Raw genomic sequence first — 25,639 nt, forward strand, 5'->3', positions numbered from 1 at the left:
TTTTTTTGTTTTGTTTTGTTTTGTTTTCATTTTTTTTTTAAGTAAGTAATATGCCCATCATGGGGTTTGAACTCACTACCCCAAGATCAGGAGTTACATGCTGTACAGACTGTGCCAGCCAGGTGCCCCTCATTTATGATACTGTATTTTTCATTTCTAAATTATTCATATGATTTAAAAAATTTTTTTTGTATTTCTCTAAGAACTTACATCTTTTCAGTTGTTTCCAGAGTGTTAACCATTACCTCATTTGTTATGGTTATAATAATTGCTTTAAAGTCTTTGTGTAGGAATGCCTGATTGGCTCAGTGGTTAAGCACCTGCCTTCAGCTCAGGTCATGATCCTAGATCAAGCCCCTCATCGGGCTCCCTGCTCAGTAGGAAGCCTGCTTTTCCCTCTCCCACACCCTCTGCTTTTGTTCCCTCTCTTGCTGTGTCTCTCTGTGTCAAATAAATAAAATATTTTTAAAAAAAGGGGGCACCTGGATGGCTCATTGGGTTAAGCCTCTGCTTTTGGCTCAGGTCATGATCTCAGGGTCCTGGGATTGAGCTCCACATCAGGCTCTCTGCTCAGCAGGGAGCCTGCTTCCAGTGATCTCTCTCTCTGTGTCAAATAAAAAAAAAAAAATCTTAAAAAAAAAATCAAGTCTTTGTGTGAGAGTTCCAACATGAGTCATCTCATAGGCATCTGTGGGTCCTCTCTTCCCTTGAAAATTTTGTCACATTAACCAGTTTTGTGTGTGTGTGTGCACATCTGCGCGTGTGCATGCGTGTTTTGTTTGTTTTTGCATGTAGAGTAATTTTTGGATTTTATCTTGGACATTGTGAATATTACATTGTCATTTTTGAGTCTTATTAATATGCTGTAGAGAACGTTGATTTGTTTTCTTTGTTTTAGTAGACACCACCTGGTTTAAATGGGAAGTTCCATCTCACTTTCTGTGAGTGGTGGTTCCAGTATCAAGTTCTATTTCCAGAACTTTTGCTGCACTCTTTGGATTTGTCCTGTGCTGTACCTCTCAGTGAAAGGATGAGACTTGGCAGTGGTTTATACTATAGTTTAGTTGTCTTTAGTTTAGCCTTTGCTACACTTCTTTTAGTCTACTTTACACAAGTGCAAATCAGTATTTGTTTTGGTTTATACCAAAGTAAAAGAATTAGGGATCTCTTTTCTAGCTCTCTCTTCTCCATGATTTTCCTCCATTTACTCTTCAATTCCCAGTGGACTTTTCCCTGGTTCTTCTAATCAGAAAGATAGATTTTTCTTTAAGCATTTAGACCTGTGCATTATATAGTTCCCCACCACTGGGGCATCGCCTTAAGTGAAATGGGGAAAGAAGAGAGGAGCTTAAAAAAAAATAATGGGAATTCCCCTGATAATTTTTGGACCAACAGGGGCACTGTTTTCTGATTTTTCTTGCCAAAGAGAGATTTTCTCACAGTTTTTTTTTTTTTCTTTTGCTGGCACAGTGCAGTTCTGTAGCTGAGGAGAGAAAAGAGAAAATAATTGCTTTTCCCCCTGAAATCTCTAGATCACAGGATCTCCTCTTCCTGGTCTTTTGGATAGAAGGAGGGAATTTGGGGGCGCCTAGGTGGCTCAGTGGGTTAAACCTCTGCCTTCAGCTCAGGTCATGATCTCAGGGTCCTGGGATCAAGCCCTGCCTTGGGCTCTCTGCTCAGCTGGGAGCCTGCTTCCCCCCACCCTTCTCTGCCTGATGCTCTGCCTACTTGTGATCTCTCTCCCTCTCTCTCTGTGTCAAATAAATAACAAAAAAATAAAAATTTTTTAAAACGTGTGCATAGTACTACATTAAAAAAAAAATAAAGGGAATTTCTCCATGGGTTCCCTTGCTGTAATTCAGGCCGCTCTTAGGTCAAAGCTGCCAGGAGTTAAAGGAAGAAAATAGAATCCAACCCATGGCCGTGCCTATCAAGCTTTAACTCTTCTCTCCAGTAATTTATTTATTCATTTTTAAAAATACTTCTTTATTTATTTATTTGACAGAGATCACAAGTAGGCAGAGAGGCAGGCAGAGAGAGAGGAGGAAGCAGGCTCCATGCTGAGCAGAGAGCCCGATGTGGGGCTCTATCCCAGGACTCTGGGATCATGACCTGAGCTGAAGGCAGATGCTTTAACCCCCTAAGCCACCCAGGCTCCCCTCCCCAGTAATTCATATTACCTGTTTATGGAGTGCTGACATATATCCTTTGGCCATGTATTTATATGTTGGTGAATTAGCTACTTCCTGAGTGATTTGAATGATAACTATATATTTAAGAAATGTTAATCCTTCATTGTGTTTGCTCTGGAAGTTTCAGTTTTTGTGTGACTCAGCTTTTTTTTGACATACAAAATTGTAAAATGCATAAATCTTTTGTGAATTTAAAAAAGTGCAGATAGCCTTTTGGTTGTTCTCCTTAGTCAGAATAAGCATTCTAGTTCTAAAAATGTTCTATCTTAATTTTTCTCAAATTTAAAGTACAATGTAAGTAAATTTCTTAAAATTACAAAAACAGTAGCTATAAAAATTCAGAGAATACAAATGTGTAGACTAACAAGTAATGCTTTTCATGGCTATACTTTATCACAGAAAATATTAACTTTTTAATACATATCCTTTTTTTTTTTTTTTTTTTTTTTTAGATTTTATTTATTTATTTGACAGAGAGAGATCACAAGTAGAGAGGCAGGCAGAGAGAGAGAGAGAGAGGGAAGCAGGCTCCCCGCTGAGCAGAGAGCCCGACGCGGGACTCGATCCCAGGACCCTGAGACCATGACCTGAGCCGAAGGCAGCGGCTTAACCCACTGAGCCACCCAGGCGCCCAATACATATCCTTCTATACCTTGTTCATAAATTTGCACTATATAGAGAGAGTGCACATACAAGAGAGCATATATATGGTATTTAGATTTTTAAAAAAAGAACTTTACTTATTTGGCACAGAGAGAGAGGGAACAAGCAGGGAGAGCCCCAGGCAGAGGCAGGGGGAGGAGAGGGAGAAGCAGGCTCCTCCCTGAGCAAGGAGCCAGACATGGGGTCTATCCCAGGAACCTGGGATCATGACCTCAGCCAAAGGCAGACACTTAACCTAAGCCACCCAGGCACCATTGGTACTTAGATTTTATGTATGTGTATATGGTACTTAGATTTAAGCCATTTAATTTTTTTTTAAAGATTTTTATTTATTTATTTGACAGAGATCACAAGTAGGCAGAGAGGCAGGCAGAGAGAGAGAGGGGAGGAAGCAGGCTCCCTGCTGAGCAGAGAGCCCGACATGGGGCTCCATCCCAGGACCCTGGGATCATGACCGGAGCCAAAGGCAGAGGCTTTAATCCACTGAGCCACCCAGGCGCCCCTAAGCCATTTAATTTTTTAAAGTTAATTTCATTGAAGTATACTTTCTGTATAGTGAAATGTATCCATTTTATGTGTTCAGTTGTAGTTCTATGACCCAGTTACATAATATAATACTTGATACAAGTGTATATACTTACATAATTCACTACCTCAAGATATAGAACTTTCTGTTATTTCTAGAAGCTCGTTTGGGCCCCTTTGTCACCCATACCTGCACCAAGTATCCATGGATCTATTACTTTAGACTAGTTTTGCCTGTTTGAGAATTTATCAGGCGAATTATAAAGTGTGTACTCTTGTTTCTGGCTTCTTTTACTGAGTCAGCATAATGCTTTTGATACTCATTACTCATTTGTGTTCCTATGTGTATCAGTAGTTTATTCGTTTTTATTGCAGTGAATAGTATTTCATTGTGTGAGTATAACACAATTCTGTTACACATTTATTTGTTGATAGACATTTGTATTTGTAGTTTTGGACTACTATGAATAAAAGCTACTATGTGCGAGTTTTTATGTGCCTGTATTTTCTTTTCTTCGAATAAATGACAACTAGTTTAGGAATTGCTCCTTCAAATAGTAAATGTTTATTTTTCTTGATAAGCATCTGCTAAACAGTTCTCCAAAATGGTTGTACCATTTTACAGCCCCACGTAATGATTTCTAGTTCCTGACCTTATGCATTTATCATTTCTTATGTTTTCTTTAAGTATCTTTGGTACTGATTCCTTAAAGTGGTATTATTGTGGGAAATGATAAATGCATATATGTATTTGCTGGACTTTTCTCCATAGGGCTTATACTGTTTTTTCATTACTGCTATTAATGGATGAGTGTATGTGTATTTCCCTTCACTCCACCATCAGCATGTGGTGAATTTTTGCCTTTCTGATAGGTATAAAATGAAATCTTAGTATAGTTTATAATTTGTATTTCTCTTACTTGGTGTGGTTAGATTTAAGCAATTTCATTTTTTTTTTAAAGCTTTTATTCATTTATTTGAGAGAGAGAGAGTGAGTGAGAGAAAGAGAGCACAAGCGGGGTGGGGGGAGTGGGGAGGCAGAGGGAGAAGCAGACTCCTCATTGAGCAGGGAGCCTGACATGGGGCTAGATTCCAGGAACCTGAGATCGTGACCCCAGCTGAAGGCAGATGCCTAACCAACTAAGCCACCCAGGCACCCCTAAGCAATTTAATCTTTTGAAGTCATTAATTTAAGTGAAGTGCATTTTTTTTTTCTGTGAACTATGCATATCTCCTGTATTTATTCTTTGCTATTTTCAGGAACTTTTCAGATATTAAGGGTATCTGATTGTCTTTTTTTTTTTTTTTTTAACTTTTTACCTATTAGGGATATTAACCCTTTGTAAACATAAGTTTTGAACTTTACCCCCAAGTTTATCTTCTTTTTGTTTGGAGTATCCTTTTCCATGGCCCCTCATTCCAAGTTTTCTTTTTGGTATTGTTAAATATATATCAGTCTTCGTTGTTGTTTTGGATTTGGATCATAGGAAAGTTTCCTCAATCCTTGATTATGGAGGAACTTACTTATTTCTAGTACTTAACGTATAGTTTCATTTTTTATAGTTTTATTCAAGTAATTTCTGCACCTAGTGTGGGGCTCAAGCTTATGACCCCAAGATCGAGTCATGTTCTTCTTACTGAGCCAACCAGATGCCCCAGTTTCATTCTTTATGTTTGTATTTCTGACCCATATGTAATTCAGGTGTTCAGTTTAAGGAACAGGTCTCAAATTCATTTTTTCCTCATTTATTTGGGATGTTTCTTAAGCCACTTAGCATGGATTATAATTTTTATATATTTTTTTCTGAATGGGTTCTCAATTTTCTCAACATTTATTTCTTCTCCTTTAGTTGTATGCTAAATTCCAAGATAGGCATACACGGGTTTGTTTCTGGACTGTCTTTTAGATTATGTATTTGCTTGTCCTATTTTTAGTATTCTAAATGATGCTATAGTTACTTTTTGGTATTTGATAAAGTTAATGTTCAGTTCCCTCATTATTTCTTCTCAGATTTTTCTGGATGATGTTATCCCCTTCTATGAAATAGGTTATTTTCAGTGTACAGATTAGTAAAATGAGGATCCCCATGCTCACAGTTTGTAAATAGTGTTGCCAGGATTCATGTCCAGGTTGTGTCATTCCAGAACCCAAGTTATGAAGCCTGTCAATTATGACAGATAATTTTAAAATTGAGTAATCAGATATAAAGGAACTGATAACAACACCAGGGAATTTAGTGGTTATTTGTGGTACTACTTATGATGCAGATTTGACAAAGGCCATATTTTTTAATGTGAATCAGTTTTATGGGGCAACAGTTATCTGTGTGAAATTCATTACTTTGTCCCATTGTGGTTTTCTTTGGAATGTCTGTTAGAGTTGATTAACACTGGCAAATGGTATCTGAAAGGAAAAGAAATAACTGACTGAATTAAATCTTTTGTGTATTTTCTTACATTTGAATAACATTAATAGATGGGAATCTTCCTGGTGTTAAAGACATAGTATTGGCACAACTTCAGTTGTGCATGTTTTTGATAGCTTATGTGTTATCTCTTCCGATGGGTGCACTGCATCTGGATTAGATAACTCTTTAAATACAGATACAGAAAGGCTTCTAAGATCTAAGATTTGTTTAATTTTTAAAAGTATAAATATAGTATATATTTACATACTATGGATATTAAGAATCTGAGTTTTCTTAAAGTACCACAAGTGATTGTGATGATGAACCAGGTTGAGGAACTAGTAGACCACATTTCCTTCTCAGTGAAAAATCGATGCCTGAGATAATTTTGTATATGCTATCAGAAAATGATCTTGTACTAATTATTCTTAGCAGCTTTTGCTTTTCCTGACTTTTTTTTTTCTTCTTTTTCTGCAATAGTTCATGCCAACGTGGCTTCATTCATACAGATGAACCAAGGATTGGGATAGCAGTATAAAATTAGAATCAGAGAACTGATTGCCCAGCAGGATGCCATCAACTAACCGAGCGGGCAGCCTGAAGGACCCTGAAATTGCAGAGCTCTTCTTCAAAGAAGATCCAGAGAAGCTCTTCACAGATCTCAGAGAAATTGGCCATGGAAGCTTTGGAGCAGTGTATTTTGTAAGTGTTAAAGGTTTATACCAGTGACCAGTATTTACTTAGTATCTAGTCCCAGCAGGGTAAAAAAAAAATATATGAAGAAACATAGTCCATTTTATAATTACTTGAATAGATAAATGTGTATAATATGAAAGTAGGTAGTTGTATTTATTGAGCTTCTTGGATTATTGAAAAAAATGGGGAAATTTTATTTTGCTTTAATTTACATGTGGTTTAGCATTTTAGTACAGTGGTTTGAGGTGTCTAATGACTTGCATTACTATAGAATTAAATGTTGCAGAACACCGACTTCTGTAAAGTCTCATACACAGTTTTAGTGCTTGTGGAAATCTAGAATTATCTTTTGACAGAAGGTTATGTACCAAAGTCTTTTTCTCTTGTGTATGTATATGCGTGTGTTGTGCTAAAAGAATCATCAAATTTGCCATTTTAACCATTTTTAACTGTACAGTTTGTGATGTTAATTACGCTCACAATGTTGTACAACCATTACCATTATTTCTAAAACTTTTTCATCACCCCAATAGAAGCTCTGTATTTATTAGCAACAACTCCTCCTTCTCCCTCTACCTAACCTCTTATCTACTTTTTTCTATGAATTTGGCTATTCTAGATTTCATATGAATGAAATGAAATCATATAATATTTGTACTTTTGTGTATAGCTTATATCACTTAGTATAATGTATAGCATAATACTTTACAGGTCAACCATGTTGTAGCATGTATCAGTACTTCATTCCTTTTTATAGCCGAATAATATCCCATTTTATGAATATACTATGGTTTGCTTATCCATTCATTTGTTGATGGACACTAGATCATGTCCACCTTTTGGCTGTTGTGAATAAATGCTATAATGAACACTGGTGTACAAATACTCGTTTGAGTCACTGTTTTCAAATTTGGGTGCATATCTAGGAGTGAAAATACTAGATCACACACGGTGATTTTATGTTTAACTTTTTGATAAACTGCCAGACTGCACCATTATATGTTTCCATTCCCACTAGCAGTTTACCAGAGTTCTAGTTACTCCATGTCCTTTGCAAATGCCTCTTATTTTTGTTATTTTGATTATGGCTATCCTACTCGGTGTGAAGTAGTATCTTGATGTTTTAATTTGCATTTCCCTATTGGCTAATAATGTTGAGCAGCTTTTCATGTCCTTATTGGCCATTTGTATATCTTCTTTGGAGAAATGCCTATTCAGATCCTTTGCCCATTTTAAAATTCGGGTGGTTTGTCTCCATGTTCAGTTGTAAAGGTTCATTATGTATTCTGAATATTAAATCCTTCTCGGATGCACAATTTGCAAATATTTTCTCCCATTCTATAGTTCGTCTTTTCACTTTTTTGATAATGTCCTTTGATGTACTGAAGTATTAAATTTGAATTAAGTCCAATTGGTCTATTTTTTTTGTCATTGTTACTTATGCTTTTGGTGTCATGTCTAAGAATTCAGTGTGAAATCCAAGGTCATGAAGATTTATCCCTATGTTTTCTCCTAAGAGTTTTATGGTCTAAGCTCTGGATTCATTTTGAGTTAATTTTTGTATATGTTGTGAGGTAAAGGTCCAACTTCATTCTTTTGTATGTGGAAATCCAGTTGTTCCAGTGCCTTCTATTAAAAAGACTATTCTTTCCCCGTTGAATTGTCTTGACGTATTTGTGCAATCAATTGGTCATATTGTATAGGTTTACTTCTGAAAACTCTCAGTTCTTTTCCACTTGTCTGCATATCCATCTTTATGCTAGTATCATACTGTTTTGATTACTGTAGCTTTGTAGTAAGTTTGAGATCAGGGATAACTTTATTCTTTTTAAAGATATTTTTTGCTATTTGGGGCCCTTTGCAATTCCATATGAATTTGAGGATTGGCTTTTCCATTTCTGCTGTTGGAAATTTATTAGGAATTGTTTAGATCTGTAGATGGTGCTTGGTAGTATTGGCATCTTACCAATATTAAGCCTCACTATGAATGCAAATGTCCTTCTAAACATTTATTTAGGTCTTCTTTAATTCTGTTCAGCAATGTTTTATAGTTTTCAGTGTACAAGTATTACAATTCATTGCTTAAATTTAGTCATCAGTCTGTTATTCTTTTAGATGCTACTGTAAATGTAATGACTTTCTTAATTCCCACTTCTGATTAGTCTGTTATTCTTTTAGATGCTACTTTAAATGTAATTACTTTCTTAATTCCCTCTTTAGATTATTCATTGCTGGTATATAGAAACAGCTGATTTATGTGCATTGTTTTTTTTTTTTATCCTACAATTTTGCTAATTTTCCTAGCTCTAGTATCTTTCATGTGGATACTTTGGAATTCTGTATAAGATCATGGCACTTACAAGTAAAAATTGTTTTACTTCTTCCTTTCCAATTTGGATGCTTTTTATTTGTTTTTCTTATCTGTTTGCTCTAATTAGAACTTTGATGGTGGTGATGAAAGTGAGCATCCTTGTTCCTGATTTTAGGGGAGAAAGCTTTTTTCAGTTTTCGTCATTGAGGATGATATTAGCTGTGGGGTTTTCTTAAATGCCCTTTATCAATTGAGGAAGTTCCTTCTGTTTCTAGTTTTTTTTTTTTTTTAATGAAATGTTGTTGCACTCTGTTATATATCTATTTTTTTTTTAAGATTTTATTTACTTATTTGACAGACAAAGATCACAAGTAGGCAGAGAGACAGGCAGAGAGAGAGGAGGAAGCAGGCTCCCCGCTGAGCAGAGATCCCGATGTGGGGCTTGATCCCAGGACCCTGGGATCATGACCTGAGCCGAAGGCAGAGGCTTTAACCCACTGAGCCACCCGGGTGCCCCTGTTATATGTCTTTTTGATATCAATTAAGATGATGATATGGTTTTTCTCCTTTGTTCTGCTAATGTAGTATATTACATTATTGATTTTGTTACATTGAACTGCTCGTGCATTTCTGGAATAAATTCCACTTTGTCATGGTTTATAATTTAATATGCTGTTGGATTTGGTTTGATAGTACTTTGAGGATTTTTATATCAGTGTTCATAAGAGACACTGTAATTTTCTTGGTCTGGTATTGGTGTCAGGCTAATACTGGCCTCATTGAGTTAGGAAGTGTTCTCTTTTATTTTTTGGAAGAGTTGGGGAAGAATTGGTGTTCATTCTTTAACTGTTTGGTAGAATTCATAGGAAAGGCATCTGGTTATGGACTTTGTTTTTGATTACTTTTTCAGTGCTTACTTGTTAAATGTCTGTTGCTATTTTTTCTTTTCTTTTCTTTTTTTTTTAAAAGATTTTATTTATTTATTTGACAGACAGAGATCACAAGTAGGCAGAGAGGCAGGCAGAGAGAGAGGAGGAAGCAGGCTCCCCGCTGAGCAGAGAGCCCGATGCGGGGCTCGAGGCAGGGCTTGAGGCAGGGCTTGAGGCGGGGCTCGAAGCGGGGCTCGAGGCGGGGCTCGAAGCGGGGCTCGAGGCGGGGCTCGATCACAGGACCATGAGATCATGACCCGAGCTGAAGGCAGAGGCTTTCACCCACTGAGCCACCCAGGCACCCCTATTTTTTATTTTCTTAAGTTACTTTATTTGTGGGTTCTAGGAATTTGTTTCATTTGGGTTATCTAATTTATTGGTATACAGTTGTAAATAGTATTCTCACGCATAACTCTTTTTATTTCTGCAGATTGGTTGTACTGTTCCCGCTCATTCCTGGTTTTAGTTTTGGCTCTTCTCTCATTACTTTTTTATTGTTGTAACTAAGTCTGTTTTCTCTTGAGTTTTAACTATAAGTCTGGTTTGAGATTTTCAGTAAAAGACCCTTAGTAAACTTTGCTTGTTCATATAAAGATGTATTTTATCACTTTTAACTGAAAAATGAAAAGCATACAGAAACCAATACTTATAATTATTTTCCCTTCAGATAGCCATTGATACTATTTCATTTATATCTTTTCAGCCTTTCAGTAATGTATATAGATTTAGGATGACTGTTATCTCAACTTAGCCAAGACTCCCGGTGTTAGTGGGAAAAGTCCCATGTCCTAGAAACCCTATAGTCCAGGACAAAATGAAATAATTATTTATCCAACGTATATTTGTAACATATACTGTTTATATACTGTTCACTTGCCATTTAGGTTTTAAAATGAAAATGGGGGGCACCTGGGTGGCTCAGTGGGTTAGGCCACTGCCTTCGGCTCAGGTCATGATCCCAGGGTCCTGGGATCGAGTCCCACATTGGGCTCTCTGCTCAGCAGAGAGCCTGCTTCCTCCTCTCTCTCTCTCTCTCTCTCTGCCTGCCTCTCCTTCTACTTGTGATCTCTCTCTGTCAAATAAATAAATAAAATCTTTAAAAAAAATAAAATGAAAATGGTATCATTTGTTTTTTAAAATTTTATAGTCCTGCTTATTTTTCATATTAATAAGTATACATGTATAACAATTATTGTATCAGATTTTATATATCCATTCAGTATACCATAATTTGCTTTTCATTCCACATGATTAGATAGTTAGGTTTTTCCAACCCTGCCCCCTTTTTTTGCTGAATTAATACTATAATTGAACATCATTATATTTCTTCTAAATAGATATGTTTGCTAGTTTGGAGGGAAAAAGAAGAAAAGGAGAATAAAGTAATGTGGGTAGCCTAGAAAATAATGAAGAATATTTAATAGGAGACTATTGAAGGGAGCCTTGGATTATCAATTATTAAAAAACTGTGACACAGTAGAGGCACCCAGTTGGTTCAGTCAGTGGAGCATGCAACTCTTGATCTCAGGGTTGTGAGCTTGAGCCCCACATTGGTGTAGTGTTTATTTAAAATTTTTTTAAAAACTACAGCACAATAATTAAAGCTGTATGGTATTAGTTCCTAACTAGGCAGAGAAGAAACAGAATAGAACCAGAATTGATAGTAATTTAAAGAGTTTTGGGGGGGATTTTGTTTGTTTTTGCTTTTCAAGAGAGAACAGAGCATGAGTAGGAAGAGGCAGAGGGAGAAAGAGAGAGAATCTTAAGCAGGCCCAATGCTGAACATGGAGCTGAATGTAGGGCTTGATTTCACAACCCTGAGATTGTCACCTGAGCCAGAATCAAATTGGTTGCTTAACCAACTGGGCCACCCAGGCACCCCTGGGAGAAATATTTTATGGTGTGTATCTATTTGGCAGTTTCTTCTACAGGTGAAAGAAGACATCTTTTGGCATAAAACTTATTGAAGGGAGAAAGTAGGTTAATTTTTTTTCATTGTTTAAAAATATACTGCCATAAGCAGGTAAAAGATACCTAGAGGTGCGTGGGTGGTTCAGTCGGAAGAGCATGCAACTCTTTATCTGGGGGTCCTGGAGAGTTCAAGCTCTATGTTGGATATGGAGATTACTTACGTAAAAAATAAAAACTTAAAAAATATACTTCCTGTTGAGAAGTGAAGTTGTAATACTTTATAAACCTGAACAGTTTCATCTTAAGGAAATTGAGATGAAGATTTTAAATTAAGTAGAGATATTTATTTATTTATTTTAAAAAGATTTTATTTATTTTTAGAGAGAGAGAGAGCTCATGTGAGAGAGCACGATCTGGGGATAGGGGCAGAAGGAGAAGGAGAAGTGGATTTCCAGCTGAGTAGGGAGCCCAACACAGGGCTGGATCCCAGGACCCTGAGATCATGACCTGAACCAAAGGTAGATGCTTAACTGACTGAGCCACCTAGGCACCTCAAGTAGAGATATTTAAAAACATTTCTAAAAACGACTTTATTTTTCTAGAACAGTTTTAGTTAGGCTCACAGTAAAATTGAAAGGAAGGTACAGAGGGATTTCATATAATCCTTTCCCTCACATATGCATAACCTCCCCCATTATCAGTATCTTCCACCAGAATACAACTGATGAACCTACACTGGCATAACATAATCACTGTAACATTAGCGTTCACTCTTGATACTGTACATTCTATGGGTATAGTCAAATGTATGATAAGTACCCATCATCATGCAGAGTATTTTTGCTGCCTTGAAGAAAACCTCTGTTTGCAGGTTTTTGTGTGGATGTATTTTCACCTCCTTTATAAATAAATACCGAGGAGTGCCACTGCTGCATTTTATGGTAAATTATGTTTAATTTTGTAAGAAACCACCAAACTGTCTTATAAAGGGACTCTACCATTTTGCATTCCCACCAAGACTGAATGAAGAGTTCTTGTTGCTCCATATCCTCATCAGTACCAAAGGGTACTGTCAGTGTTCCAGATTTTGGCCATTCTAATTGTGTCTAGTTGTTTTAATACCTGTTTCCCTGTAATACATGGTATGAGCCATCTTTACATATGCTTATTTCCCATCTGTATATTTTCTTTGTTAAGGTGTCAGGGTGTTAGGCCCATTTGTAAATCAGGTTTTATGTTTCCTAATTGTTGAATTTTAAGAGTCCATTGGGTCCAGGGCTTTGCTTTATTAGGAAATTTTTGATTACTGATCCAATCTACTTGTAAGTAATACTATTCAGATTTTCTATTTCTTCATGGCTTGGTCTTGGTAGGTTTTGTATTTTCAGAATTTACCCTTTTCATCTAATTTGTTGACATAGTTGTTCATAGTACTCTCTTAAAATTCTTTTATTTCTGTAGAATCAGTAGTAATGTCCCCTGTTAATTTCTGATTTTAGTATTCTTTTTTCCTTAGGCCATCTAATTTAAAGGTTCATCAATTTTATTGATCTTTTTGAAAAACCAACTTTTGATTTCATTGATTTTCCCTGTTATTTTTCTATTCTCTGTTTTATCTCTGCTTTAATCTTTATTATTTCCTTACTTCTGCTACATTTAGGTTTAGTTTGTTCTTTTTCTAGTTCCTTAAGTGGTTAAGTTAGGTTGTTAATTTGAGAATTTTTTTTAATGTAAGTCTTCATAGCTACAAATTTCTGAGCATTTTTTTTACTTGGCCCCATAAGTTTTGATATGTTGTATTTTTATCTTCATTCAACTCTAGGTATTCTAATTTCCCTTGTGATTTATTCTTTGATCCATTGTTGTTAGAAATATGTTGTTTAATTTCCCCAACTTTGTGAATTTTCTAGTTTTTTGTTTTTGTTTTTGAGGGAGAGGCAGAGGGAGGGGGAGACGTGGGGCTCAATCTTACAACCCTGAGATCATGACTTGAGCTGAAATCAAGAGTCGGGTGCTTAACTGACTGAGCCACCTAGGTGCCCTTAGTTTTCCTTTTTTGTTACAAATTTCTGACTTTATTGCATTGAGATCAGAGAGGATTCTTTGTATGATATCTGTCTTTTTAAATTTATTGAGACTTGATTTGTGACCTAACATGTTAGGAAAGTGTCCCATGAACCTTGGAAAGGATATGTATTCTGTTGTTGGGTAGAGTGTTCTATATGTGTATATTAAATCTGGTTGGTTTATTGTGTTAAGTTCTCTATTTCCCTGAGTGTTCTGTTCTTTATGTGTATATTAAATCTAGTTGGTTTATTGTGTTAAGTTCTCTATTTCCTTGCTTATCTTATCTCTGGTTGTTCTTTCCATTATTAATGGAATATTAAAGTCTCCAAATAGGTAGAGAACTGTTAATATCTTTTCAATTCTGTCAATTTTCACTTCATATATTTTAATGACCTTTTATACCTTTTATTAGGTATTGTAAATGTTTATAATTGTTAAATCTTCTTGCTGTATTGAACTTTTATTAGTATATAATGTCTTTGTTTCATAACCTTTTTTGACTTAAGTCTTTTGATTTATAAATCTTTGTGAACTCAGTTTTTCATTTTTTTTAAGTATGGATGAAATTGTTGGGATCATAGGGCAGGTATATGTTGAGTTTATGTTGAGTTGAGGTTATGACCAATTCCCATAGTTATCATTAAGAAGTAAAAATTTTACGCTCCCATCAATAGTGTATGGGAATTCTGTTTACTTCATGTTCTTTCCAGCATTAGGTGTTGACAGTCATTTTAATTTGAGTCATTCTGGTGGATGTGTAATAGTATTTCAGTAAGGTTTTAATGTATATTTCCCTGATGATTGGTGATAGTATGTTTTCATAGACTTAATGGTCATTCACATATCTTTGGGAAGTGTTTGTTGAGTGTTTTGCACATTTCTTAAAAACTAGGTTGTTTTTCTTTTTGGGTTTTATGAGTTCTTTGTAGGTCCTGGATACTTAACAATATTATGTGTTTTGTGAATATTTTCTTCCAGAATTGGAAAATTACATTTATTCTGTAGTTTGTTGGGTATAATGATCAATGCATGTCAAGCTGAGAACATATATTGATTATATTCTTCAGATCTTTTGCATCCTTTCTAATTTCATTTGTTTTTGGTGTGCATGTTTTATCAGCAACTCAGAGATGTGTTTTCAAATCTCTTCTGATTGTGCATTTATCTGTTTTTCCTTTTATCGCTCTCTTACTTTATGCATTTCTAAGCTGTGTTATTAGAAATGTACAAATTTGGGATTATTGTATCTTCTTGGTGAATTGTCCCATTATCAGTACAAAAATTTCACTCTATCTTTCATAGTATTTCTTGCTTTAAAATCTACTTTGACGTTAATCAGGCATTTTTCTTTGGCAAATGCTTGCCTGCTATTTCTTTTTCCATCTTTTTTCACTTACCATTTCTGGAACCTTATATTTGAAGTGTTTCTTAGGGAGCCTGGGTGGTTTAGTTGGTTGAGTGTCCAGCTCTTGATTTTGGCTCAGGTCATGATCTCAGGGTTGTGAGATCGAGCCCTGCTTGAACCACTGGGTTAAGCATGGAGCCTGATTAAGATTGTCTCCTCCTCTTTCGCTGCCCCCCCAAAATTAAAAAATATGAAATGTTTCTCATCTTTGTTGTCTTTTTCCCCCAGAATTTTTCCACCTTTATTGTGATGTGATTGATACATAATAATTGTGTAAGTTTAAGGTGTCCAGTGTGTCAATTTGATACATTTATATATTGCAAAATGATAACCACTGTAATATCATTAACACCTCCTTCCTGTCACCTAATCATCATTTCCTTTTTATAGTGAGAACATTTAAGATCTACTCTTTTAGGAACTTTCAAGTGTATAATACGGTATTATTAGCTGTAATCACCATGAATTGAATTCCCAGAATTTGTTAATCTTATAACTGGAAGTTTATATCCTTTGACCAGTATCTCCCCATTTTCCCCCACTTCCCAACCCCTGGTAACCACTATTTTACTCTGTTTCTGAGTGCAACTTCTTTAGATTCTACATAAAAGTGACAATATACATTATTTTTGTCTTTTTAAGTTTATTTATTTAAGTAGTCTGTGTACCCAACATGGGGCTTGAACTCATGACCCTGAGATCAAGAGTCCCATGCTAATCCGACTGAGCCAGCCAGATGCCCTATATTTGCCTTTTTCTGTCTCACTTATTTTACTTAGCATAATGCCCTCAAGTTTCATCCAAGTTGTTGCATCCAAGTTGTTGGTTCTTCCTCATGGCTGAATTAATATACCGTGTTTTGTGTGTGTGTGTGTGTGTATACCACATTTTTATCACTCATCCTTTGACAGAATCTTCTGGTTATTTCTGTATCTTGTCTACTGTGAATAAGGCAGTGAATTTGGGGCTATAGGTATCTCTTCAAGATCTTGAAGTTCTTTTGGGTACGTACCCAGAAGTAGGATTGGCTAGGTCATATGGTAGTTCTATTTTTAATTTTTTGACAAACTTCCTTTTTGGTTTCCATAGTGTTTATAACAATAAGCAGTGCACAAGGTTTCCCTTTTCTGCACACCCTTGTTGAGACTCGTTATCACTTGTCTTTTTTTTTTTAAAGATTTTATTTATTTATTTGAAACACAGAGAGAGAGATCACAAGTAGGGAGAGAGGGAGAAGCAGGCTCCCCACTGAGCAGAGAGCCTAATGCGGGCCTCGATCCCAGGACCCTGAGATCATGACCTGAGCCGAAGGCAGAGGCTTACCCACTGAGCCACCCAGGCGCCCATCACTTGTCTTTTTGATAAGAGCCATTCTAACAGGTTTGAGGTGATATCTAGTTGTAGTTTTGAATTTCCCAGATAATTAGTTATGTTGAGCACCTTTTCATTTACCTGTTGGTCATTTGTAAGTCTTTTTTTGGAAAATGTCTATTTAGGTACTCTGTCCATTTTTTTAATTGGGTTAGTTTTTGACTATTTAGTTTTGTGAGCTTGTTAAACATTTTGGATATTAACCCCTATCATGATTTGCAAATGTTTTCTTCCATTCCATTGATTGGTTTTTCATTTTGTTGATTGTTTTGCTGTGCACAGCTTTTTAATTTAGTTTAGTCCCATTTACTTATTTTTGCCTTTGTTTCTTGTGCTTTGCATGTCCTATCCAAAAAATTGCTGCTAAGAACAAAGGGGCTTTTTCTCTACTTCATCTTTGTTTTAATTGAGTTATCTTGCCCATTAATATTTTATGTAATTACTGTTTATAGGTGGGCATATGTCTATTTTTTCTATTTGATTTCTGTCTGTTCTTTTGTTATTTGTGCTTGCCATCTTTTTTTTTTTTAAGTGAGCTCTAGGCCCATTGTGGGGCTTGAACTCACCACCCTAAGATTAGGAGTCACATGCTCTATTGATTGAGCCAGCCAGGCACACCTCTTCTTGCTGTCTTTTGAATTAATCAAGAGTTTATTGTTGTTATTATTGTTGTAAATTTAGGTTTTATTCAGGTATGGGAACGTCAACAGATCAGGTAGAAACAGCCACCGGAAAGATGGTTTGTTATACTCAGCAGATCCAAGAGAAGGGGGCATGCCAGGCCAGAGGGGACCATATGGGGAAGCACTGGTATCAGTGAGGAAGCAGACGCAGCAAGGGAAAATCATGGGTAAGAGCATTTATTGTGGTTTCTGTAAGAAGAAACAAGTGAGGCAGGATGGGCAAGTTTAGGATTATCTAGGGGTTTGTTTTGTTTTTTAAAGATTTTATTTATTTATTTATTGGGGGGAGGGGCAAAGGAAGAGGGAGAAGCAGACTCCCCACAGAGCAGGGAGCCCCTATGCAGGACTCCATCCTAGGATGGAGCTCAGGGTCCTAAGCTCAGGGTCCTGAGCTGAAGACAGACACTTAACTGAATGAGCCACCCAGGTGCCCCTTGTTTTGTTTTGTTTTAAAGATTTTATTTTTAAGTTATCTTTGCACCCATCATGGGGCTCAGTTCACAGTCCTGAGATTAAGAGTCACATGCTTTACCAGCTGAGCCAGCCAGGTGCCCCTGGGATTATTCATAAGTGCTTTCAGCAGGCTCTAGGATATAGGAGTTGTCCTTAGTTGTCTAGTATTTGGCCCTGTGGTGATTAAAGCAGAGAACAAAGGCCCTAGACTGTGAAGTTATTGGTGGTAAGGGCTCTGGATTGGTGATTTGTATATGAAAGATGTGCTTGTTTGCTCTCTCTAGGAATTAGCTAACTCTGGTAGTGGCAGTCCCTACCTGTTAGCAAGGCTCCAGACATCAAAGCATCATTACAGCAAGAAAAGGCATCATAGGGGTGGTGCCTGGCTGACTCAGTCGGTAGAGCATACAACTCTTGATCTTGGGGTTGTGAATTTGAACCCCATATTAGGTGTGGATCCTACTTAAAAAGAAAAGACATGAATAATTGACATTTTCCCCACCATTAAATAAATATACGTGTGTGTGTATGCACGCACACGCACGCATTTGCCCCCATATTAACCTTTTGGTTATCCATTCTTTTATTATTCTTTTAATCGTCACCCCACAAATTATATATTCTTTTTTTTTTTTTAATGGGGCACCTGGGTGACTCAGTCGTTGGATGTCTGCCTTTGGCTCGGGTTGTGGTCCCGGGATCCTGGGATCCAGCCCCTCGTTGGGCTCCCTGCTCAGTGGGGAACATGCTTCTCCCTCTCCCACTCCCCCTGCTTGTGTTTCCCCCTCACTGTGTTTCTCTCTGTCAAATAAATAAAACTAAAATAAAATAAAAATAAAGATTTTATTTATTTATTTGAGAGAGAGTGTGTGTGAGTGTACATACAAGCAGGGGAGTGGGAGAGGGAGAAGCAGGCTCCCCACTGAGCAGGGACCCTGATGGAGGCCTCAGTCCCAGGACCCTGGACCATGACCTGAGCTGAAGGCAGATGTGTAACTGACTGAGCCACATAGGTGCCCCAGATATTATATATTCTTTTTAAAAAAATTTGTTTTATTAACATATAATGCATCATTAGCCCAAGGGGTACACGTCTGTGAGTTGCCAGGTTTACACACTTCACAGCACTCACTGTAGCATATACCTTCCCCAGTGTCCATAACCCAACTACCCTCTCCCTACCCCTCTTCCCCTGGCAGCCCTCAGTTTGTTTTGTGAGATTAAGAGTCTCTATGGTTTGTCTCCCTCCCAATCCTACCTTGTTTCATTTGTTCTTTCCAAACCCCCAAATCCCCCATGTTGCCTCTCAACTTCCTCATATCAGGGAGATCATATGATAATTGTCTTTCTCTGATTGACGATATTATATATTCTTCACTTACTATAGTTAACTTAGCACTTGTACCACTTCTCAAACAATTTGAAAACTATACTATTTCAATTGTCTTTCTCCATTTCTTTGTGCAACTTTGCCTTTCTCCCGTTCTTTGTGCAATTTTTCTAAAATGTCCATTTGATTCTTTTTTAACATTTAATTAATTAATTAATTTAATTTTTAAAAGATTTTGTTTATTTATTTGACAGAGACAAAGAGGGAATACAAGTAGGGGGAGTAGGAGAGAGCGAAGCAGGCTTCCTGCCAAGCAGGGAGCCCAACACTGGGATCATGACCTGAGCTGAAGGCAGTTGTTTAACCGACTGAGCCACCCTGGTGTCCCTATTTTTAAATAAATAAAACCATTACAGGGCTTGATGGCACAATCCTGAGATCATGACCTGAGCTGAAATCAGGTCAGGTGCTTAACCAGCTGAGTCACCCAGGCACCCCTAATTTACATTTTTTTAAGAAAAGATTTTATTTATGTATTTGAGAGAGTGAGCATGTGTGAGATCACAGAAGGCCAAGGGAGAGGGAGAAAGAATCTGAAGCAGAGCTTGATCTATGACAGAGAGTTCATGATCAAAACCAAGAGGGGATGCTCAACCAATTGAGCCACCCAGGAGCCCTTGCAGATTTATGAGCTGCTGCTTTTCAGCTCCCTTTTTTGAGATGATGCACTGTAAGTCTCAGACATTTTGAAAGCTTCTGTTCCTGGCCTCTGTCTCCTTAGCTTACTTTTCTCCTTGGATTCTGTTTTTCTGTACCACAAGTTCAGGTATAAAGCTGCAGTAAATTTACAGCTCATTTTATATATTGTTCTTCTCTGAAGCATTCTAGTCTCTTTCAAGCATTCTAGTTTCTAAAACCTGCCTGCATTTGTTACTCTTCAATAGTTTCATGCATTCATTTTATATATATTGCCTGCTTTTATAGTTGTTTTGGGCAAGTATTAGTAGTGAGGTTTTCTTAGGTTAACGTTTGATGTTATTTGGACTTGCATGGACTTTACTTTTTTGTAGATTTCTTTAATTAATTAATTAACTTGAAGGATATTATACTTAATATCTTTATATGATTAATTGAAATTATATATATATATATAAATTAATATATAATTAATTGAAAGATAGAGAGAGAGCACAAGCAGGGGGAGTGGCAAAGGGAGAAAGAGAAGGAGAAGCAGGCTCCCCACTGAGCAGGGAGCCCCACATGGGGCTTGATCCCAGGACCTGAGACCAAGGCAGACACTTAACTGATTGAGCCACCTAGGTGCCTCTTGCATGGAATTTTCATATATTATTCTGTAAATATGTGTTTTGGAGCAATGGGTATTTCATTGTTAATAATGGAAAGTATAGAATTTCTGTAGATTTTTTCTCTTCTTTAGACCTGCCCACATGATCTGTCCAGTGGAGAGAGTAATGTTATGATCCTTTTCCTTGCATTAAGGTACTGAGTTAAATCACATATTAGCAAAATACCAGTGATTTAAAATTTTTGAACCTATAAAGTTGTATTATCTTCAATCCATAACTTGTCAGTAGTCTTTTTTGAAGTGATTAAAGCAGGTAGGTTTTAAATTAGGGTTGTAGTGGGGACTAAGGATGTATCAGAGAAAAGTGAAAAGGAAAGACAAGCAAGTGCTCTCGAAGACAGTCCCCTACACTATACTAAGAAATGTAGATTTGAGATTTTTAAAAAAATTTATTTATTTATTTGGCAGACAGAGACCACAAAGTAGGCCGAGAGGCAGGCAGAGAGAGAGGAGAAAGCAGGTTCACCATCGAGCAGAGAGCCCGATGCAGGGCTCAATCCCAGGACCCTGGGATCATGACCCAAGCCGAAGGCAGAGGCTTTAACCCACTGAGCCACCCAGGCGCCCCAGAAATGTAGATTTGATTCTTTAGTCCCTAGGGAACCACTGACATGCAAGAGAAATACCGTATTTCCATTTGTGATATAGAAAGTTTATTCTTGCAGCAATGTGGAGGGAAGATTGGCCTTGTCAAAGATCAAAGAAAGGATGCTGATTTTGAAGCTTTTCTGATAATTTCGGAAAGAAATCCTGAGGGGTGCCGGGGTGGCTCAGTTCGTTGTGTCTGACTCTTAATTTCTGCTCAGTTGTGATCTCATGGATCATGGGATCCAGCCCTGCATGGGACTCTGCTCTCAGCGGGGAGTCTCTCTCTCCTCCCTCTCCCTCTGCTTCTGCATGCATGCACGCATGCTCTCTTTTCTAAAATAAATAAGTAAATCTTAAAAAAAAAATACTGAGAGTTTAAACTAGATAGTGTCAGTGAGGGTAGAAAGGTGAATACACATTTTTTTCTTTTTTTTTTTTTTGTTAAATAAGCTCCATGCCCCTCTCTGCATGCATCTCTGCCTACTTGTGATCTCTCTCTCTCTCTCTCTCTCTCTCTCTCTCTGCCAAATAAATAAATAAAATCTTTTAAAAAAATAAATGGTCTCAGGGTCCTGGGATCGAGCCCTGCATTGGGCTCTCTGCTCAGCGGGGAGCCTGCTTCCCCCTCTCTCTCTGCCTGCCTCTCTGCCTACTTGTGATCTCTCTCTCTCTCTCTCTGTCAAATAAATAAATAAAATCTTTAAAAAAGAAAGAAGCTCCATGCCCAGTATGGGTCTTGAACTTCTGAGCCTGAAATCCAGAATCTCACCCTCTTATCAACTGAGCCAGCCAGGCACCCCGTGAATACACATTTTTGAACTAAAATTTAAATTGATACAATAAGAGAACTTGTTTTCTGGTAAGATAAGAGGGTGCACGTTGTATTGCCTTCCCCATGGAAGAGAATTACTGTGTATATAGGTGGGTAATTCCCTAGAGCTTAGACCTCCTTATATAATAGTTTCTGGAGTTGTCCTACCCAGGCTGGAGTATTTCAGAGACCTGTGGCTGGGAGAGAAGTTTCATAGTCCCCTAAGTAAGGATTGCACAGGAGCAACAAAAGCAAATTGGTCTAAAGCTAGATATCAGGAGCTAGCTTACAAGAGACTCAGTTAAACACAATGTGTGATCCTAGATTGGAAAAAAATTCCTATTAAAGGAAAGAATTCCTATTAAAGGAAAGATAGTTGGTGAAATTTGAATATGGACTATATTTGCACTAAATAATAGTATATCAGTGCTAAATTTCCTAAATTTGGTAAGGTGCTGTGGTTATTTAAGAGAATGTTTTTCTTATCAGGAGAAATAACGAAGTACTTTAGAATCAAAATACTTTGGAATGTGTATTCTCAAATCATCTTCAATAATAAGTAATGACACTGTGGTGGTAATATGTATCTTTGAAAGTTTGAAAGCAAGTGTGGCAAAATGTTAACTGAAGATTTATCTATAGTAGGGCCTGGGAAGTTACAGCTTATGGGCCAAATCCAGCCCGTGAACTACTTTTGCTCAACTTCCAAATTAAGAATGGTTTTTTCCAGGGGCACCTGGCTGCTTCAGTCAGGTAGAGTATTCGACTCTTGACCTCGGGATTTTAAGTTTGACCCCCATATTGGGTGTAGAGATTTTTAAAAAATAAGATCTTTAAAAAAAGATTTTCACATTTAGAAAAAAAAAAAGGAAGAAGAAAATGCAACAGAAAAAGAAATATAGTATGTATTTGGCCCACAAAGCATAATATTTAATATCTTGATCTTTATAGAAAAAGTTTGCAGACTTCTGACCTAGTAGAAGGCATAAGAAAGGTTCACTGAGCTATACTGACTTTACTGTATGTTTGACCTATTTTCATAACAAAATGAGTGAGGAAAACAAGATAAATGTTGTTTTAAGAAGTCAAGAAACCTAGGTTCAGGTTAAGACCACCCATCAGGAACCACTGCATGAAAGCATCAAGGAATCAAGGGCAACTATTCAAAGCATGTGTTTTCTGCTAATTGTTTTGATGTCTGGAAGACATGTACCAGGTAGATGAGCTAAGTTTGAAAGCAGCCGAGAATTAAATATTTTTGCCATAATTCCATTTCTGGGTCACTGACTTTTGTTATTTCGTGGTATCAGATAAACCTGTGTGTGTGTGTGTGTGTGTTGTGTTGTGTGTGTGAGTGTGCACGCATGAATGAATGCTTTGGTTTTTGTTTCCTCTCATCCCTACCCAATGATAGGGCTTACTGTGTGCTATCTGCCTTTATGGTATATAGAGAGAGGAAGGGCCCTCTCGCCAAATTTTTTTGGATGACTAAAAACAGTTTTTATAACATTTCTGAATTTTCATTAATTGACAGTAAGGATCACCTTAAGTTTTAAAATACTCCAGTTGAGCCAGCTATGCTGGCTCATCAGGCAAGCTCATCAAGCAGGGGTTGGTGTAATAAGTATTTGAAAGCAGACCAGAGTCAGATGTCTAAAAGGACTGCTATCTCTAGATTGCCAGGAAGATAAAAATTTCTTTTTTAGTTTCCAGTAGCTTAAGTAGAACCAATATATGAGTAGATGGGTTAGAGAGCACTGGCTTGGGCGCCAGGTAGCTTGCTAACAAATATGACAGAACATGTATGATCTTGGTAGATTCATTTCTTTATTTTTCTTTGTTTTAAAAAATGGGATGTAATATTTACCTCTTTTTCTACTGTAAGATTTTACTAATCATCTTTGTGGCTTGGCAAGTTTTATATTTTCAGTAGTTACAGCACATTGTTTAGTGTTAATAAAAGATATGGGGAGCCTGGGTGGCATAGTCATTTGGGCATTCAGCTCTTGATTTTGGCTCAGGTGCATGATCTCAGTGTCGTGAGATTGAGGCATGCTCTGGGCTTCAGATTCTGCTTCAGAGACTGCTTCAGATTCTCTCTCCTTCTCTCCTGATGCCCCAGTGCACTCTCTCTCTCCCCTTCTAAAGTAAATAAATAAATGTTTTTTTAAAATAAGAGAAAATATATAAATATATAAAAAGATCTAGAAAGACCATTTACATGTAACTAATTGATGGTGATTTCAGATCATTCTTAATTGGTTCATTGAAATAGCTCCTGAGTGGATCTTTACAGTTTCCTGGTTTGAAACAGAATGAGTAGCTGTATATATTTCCTTTTTCCTCCTCTTTTTTTGCTCTCTACAGCATCCAGTTTGTCTTTAGACCTACAGCCAATCTTGACTTCCTTTACTCTCAGGCGGTGAGAATAGATGACATGTAGTATTGTGCTCTTTAATTACTTATAGGTCAAGTATTTTGTTATGTATATATATGAACTAAAAGCGTTATGTATATATATGAACTAAAGCAGAATAAAACCATTCTGATTGTTATCATCTTATTATTCCCTATGAGAGGAATATCCCATCCTCTTTTCAGTTCATTTGTTGATTTTTTTTTTTTTTGGAAAATTTTATTTATTTATTTGACAGACACAGTGAAAGAGGGAACACAAACGGAGAGTGGGAGAGGGAGAAGCAGGCTTCCTGCTGAGCAGGGAGCCTGATGAGGGGCTTGATCCCAGGACCCCAGGATCATGACCTGAACTGAAGGCAGACGCTTAATGGTTGAGCCACTCATTTGTTGGTATTAATCACTTCCATGAAAAATGCAGAAATCATGTACTCCTCTCTATATCATTTGTTGTTCTTATATATTACATCTGCATACATTAGATTCATTTTAAAAAAATTTTTTTTTAATTTTTAAGTAATCTTTACACCCAATGTAGGGCTTGTACTCACAGTCCTGAATTCGAGAGTTGTAAGCGCCACCAGCTAAGCCAGGCAGTGCCCCACATCTGCATATATTATAAATCAAGAATTCAGTGTCATTATTTTTCCTTTAAACAGTCATATGTATTTTAAAGAATCTAAGAGAAAAATATTTTTTATATTTATCCACATATTTACTGTATTATATACAACATGATAGTTTACTTTGGAAATTCCCAGTTTACAAAAGGACTTCCAGAGCTAATAGGTGAGTTTGCAGGATACAAGAGCAATGTACAGAAACCCATTGTATTTCTGTATGTTGGCAGTGAACAAGTGGAATTTTTTTTATGCTAAAAGTACTATTTTTCTAAAGATTTTATTTATTTATTTGACAGAGATCACAAGTAGGCAGAGAGGCAGGCAGGCAGAGAGAGAGGAGGAAGCAGGCTCCCCGCTGAGCAGAGGGTCCGATGCGGGGCTCGATCCCAGGACCCTTAGACCATGACCTGAGCCAAAGGCAGAGGCTTTAACCCACTGAGCCACCCAGGCACCCCTAAAAGTACTATTTATAGTACTCACAATATGAAATACTTGAGTTTAAATCCAACAAAAAACATGCATGATTTGTATTCTGAAAACCACTAAACATTGAAAAAAAATCAAAGGAGACCTAAATAATTGAAGAGATATATTGTGTTAATGGATTGGAAGACTAAATAATACTATCTCCAAATTGATACAGATTCAGTGCATTCCCAATCAAAATCCCAGCGGGCTTCTAAAATAAATATTGACAAGAATATTCTAAAAATTTTAGGGAAAGTGAGGGAACTAGAATAGCCAAAGCAATTTTGAAAAAGAAAACAAGGTGAAAGAACTCCTATCATTTGATTTTAAAAACCTACAGTAATCAAGATGGTATGATACTGTTGAAAGGATAAATATGTAAGTTAATCAAGCAGAACAGAGAGTCCAGAGAGAGACCCATACA

General features: G+C 36.9%; 1 protein-coding gene across 2 annotated transcripts in view; it reads left to right on the top strand.

The window, feature by feature from the left end:
• The window catches only part of TAOK1 (TAO kinase 1), a 169,847-nt gene that overhangs the window by 57,199 nt on the left and 87,009 nt on the right, over positions 1-25,639 (top strand). For both annotated transcript variants that reach the window (XM_047707229.1, XM_047707228.1), the window contains one exon: positions 6,269-6,490. In XM_047707229.1, the coding sequence (XP_047563185.1) occupies positions 6,359-6,490 (132 nt within the window). In that variant the 5' untranslated portion in view covers positions 6,269-6,358. The remainder of the gene's footprint in view (positions 1-6,268; positions 6,491-25,639) is intronic.

This window comes from Lutra lutra, chromosome 16 (assembly GCF_902655055.1).
Source record: "Lutra lutra chromosome 16, mLutLut1.2, whole genome shotgun sequence".
Taxonomy (NCBI): Eukaryota; Metazoa; Chordata; class Mammalia; order Carnivora; family Mustelidae; genus Lutra; species Lutra lutra.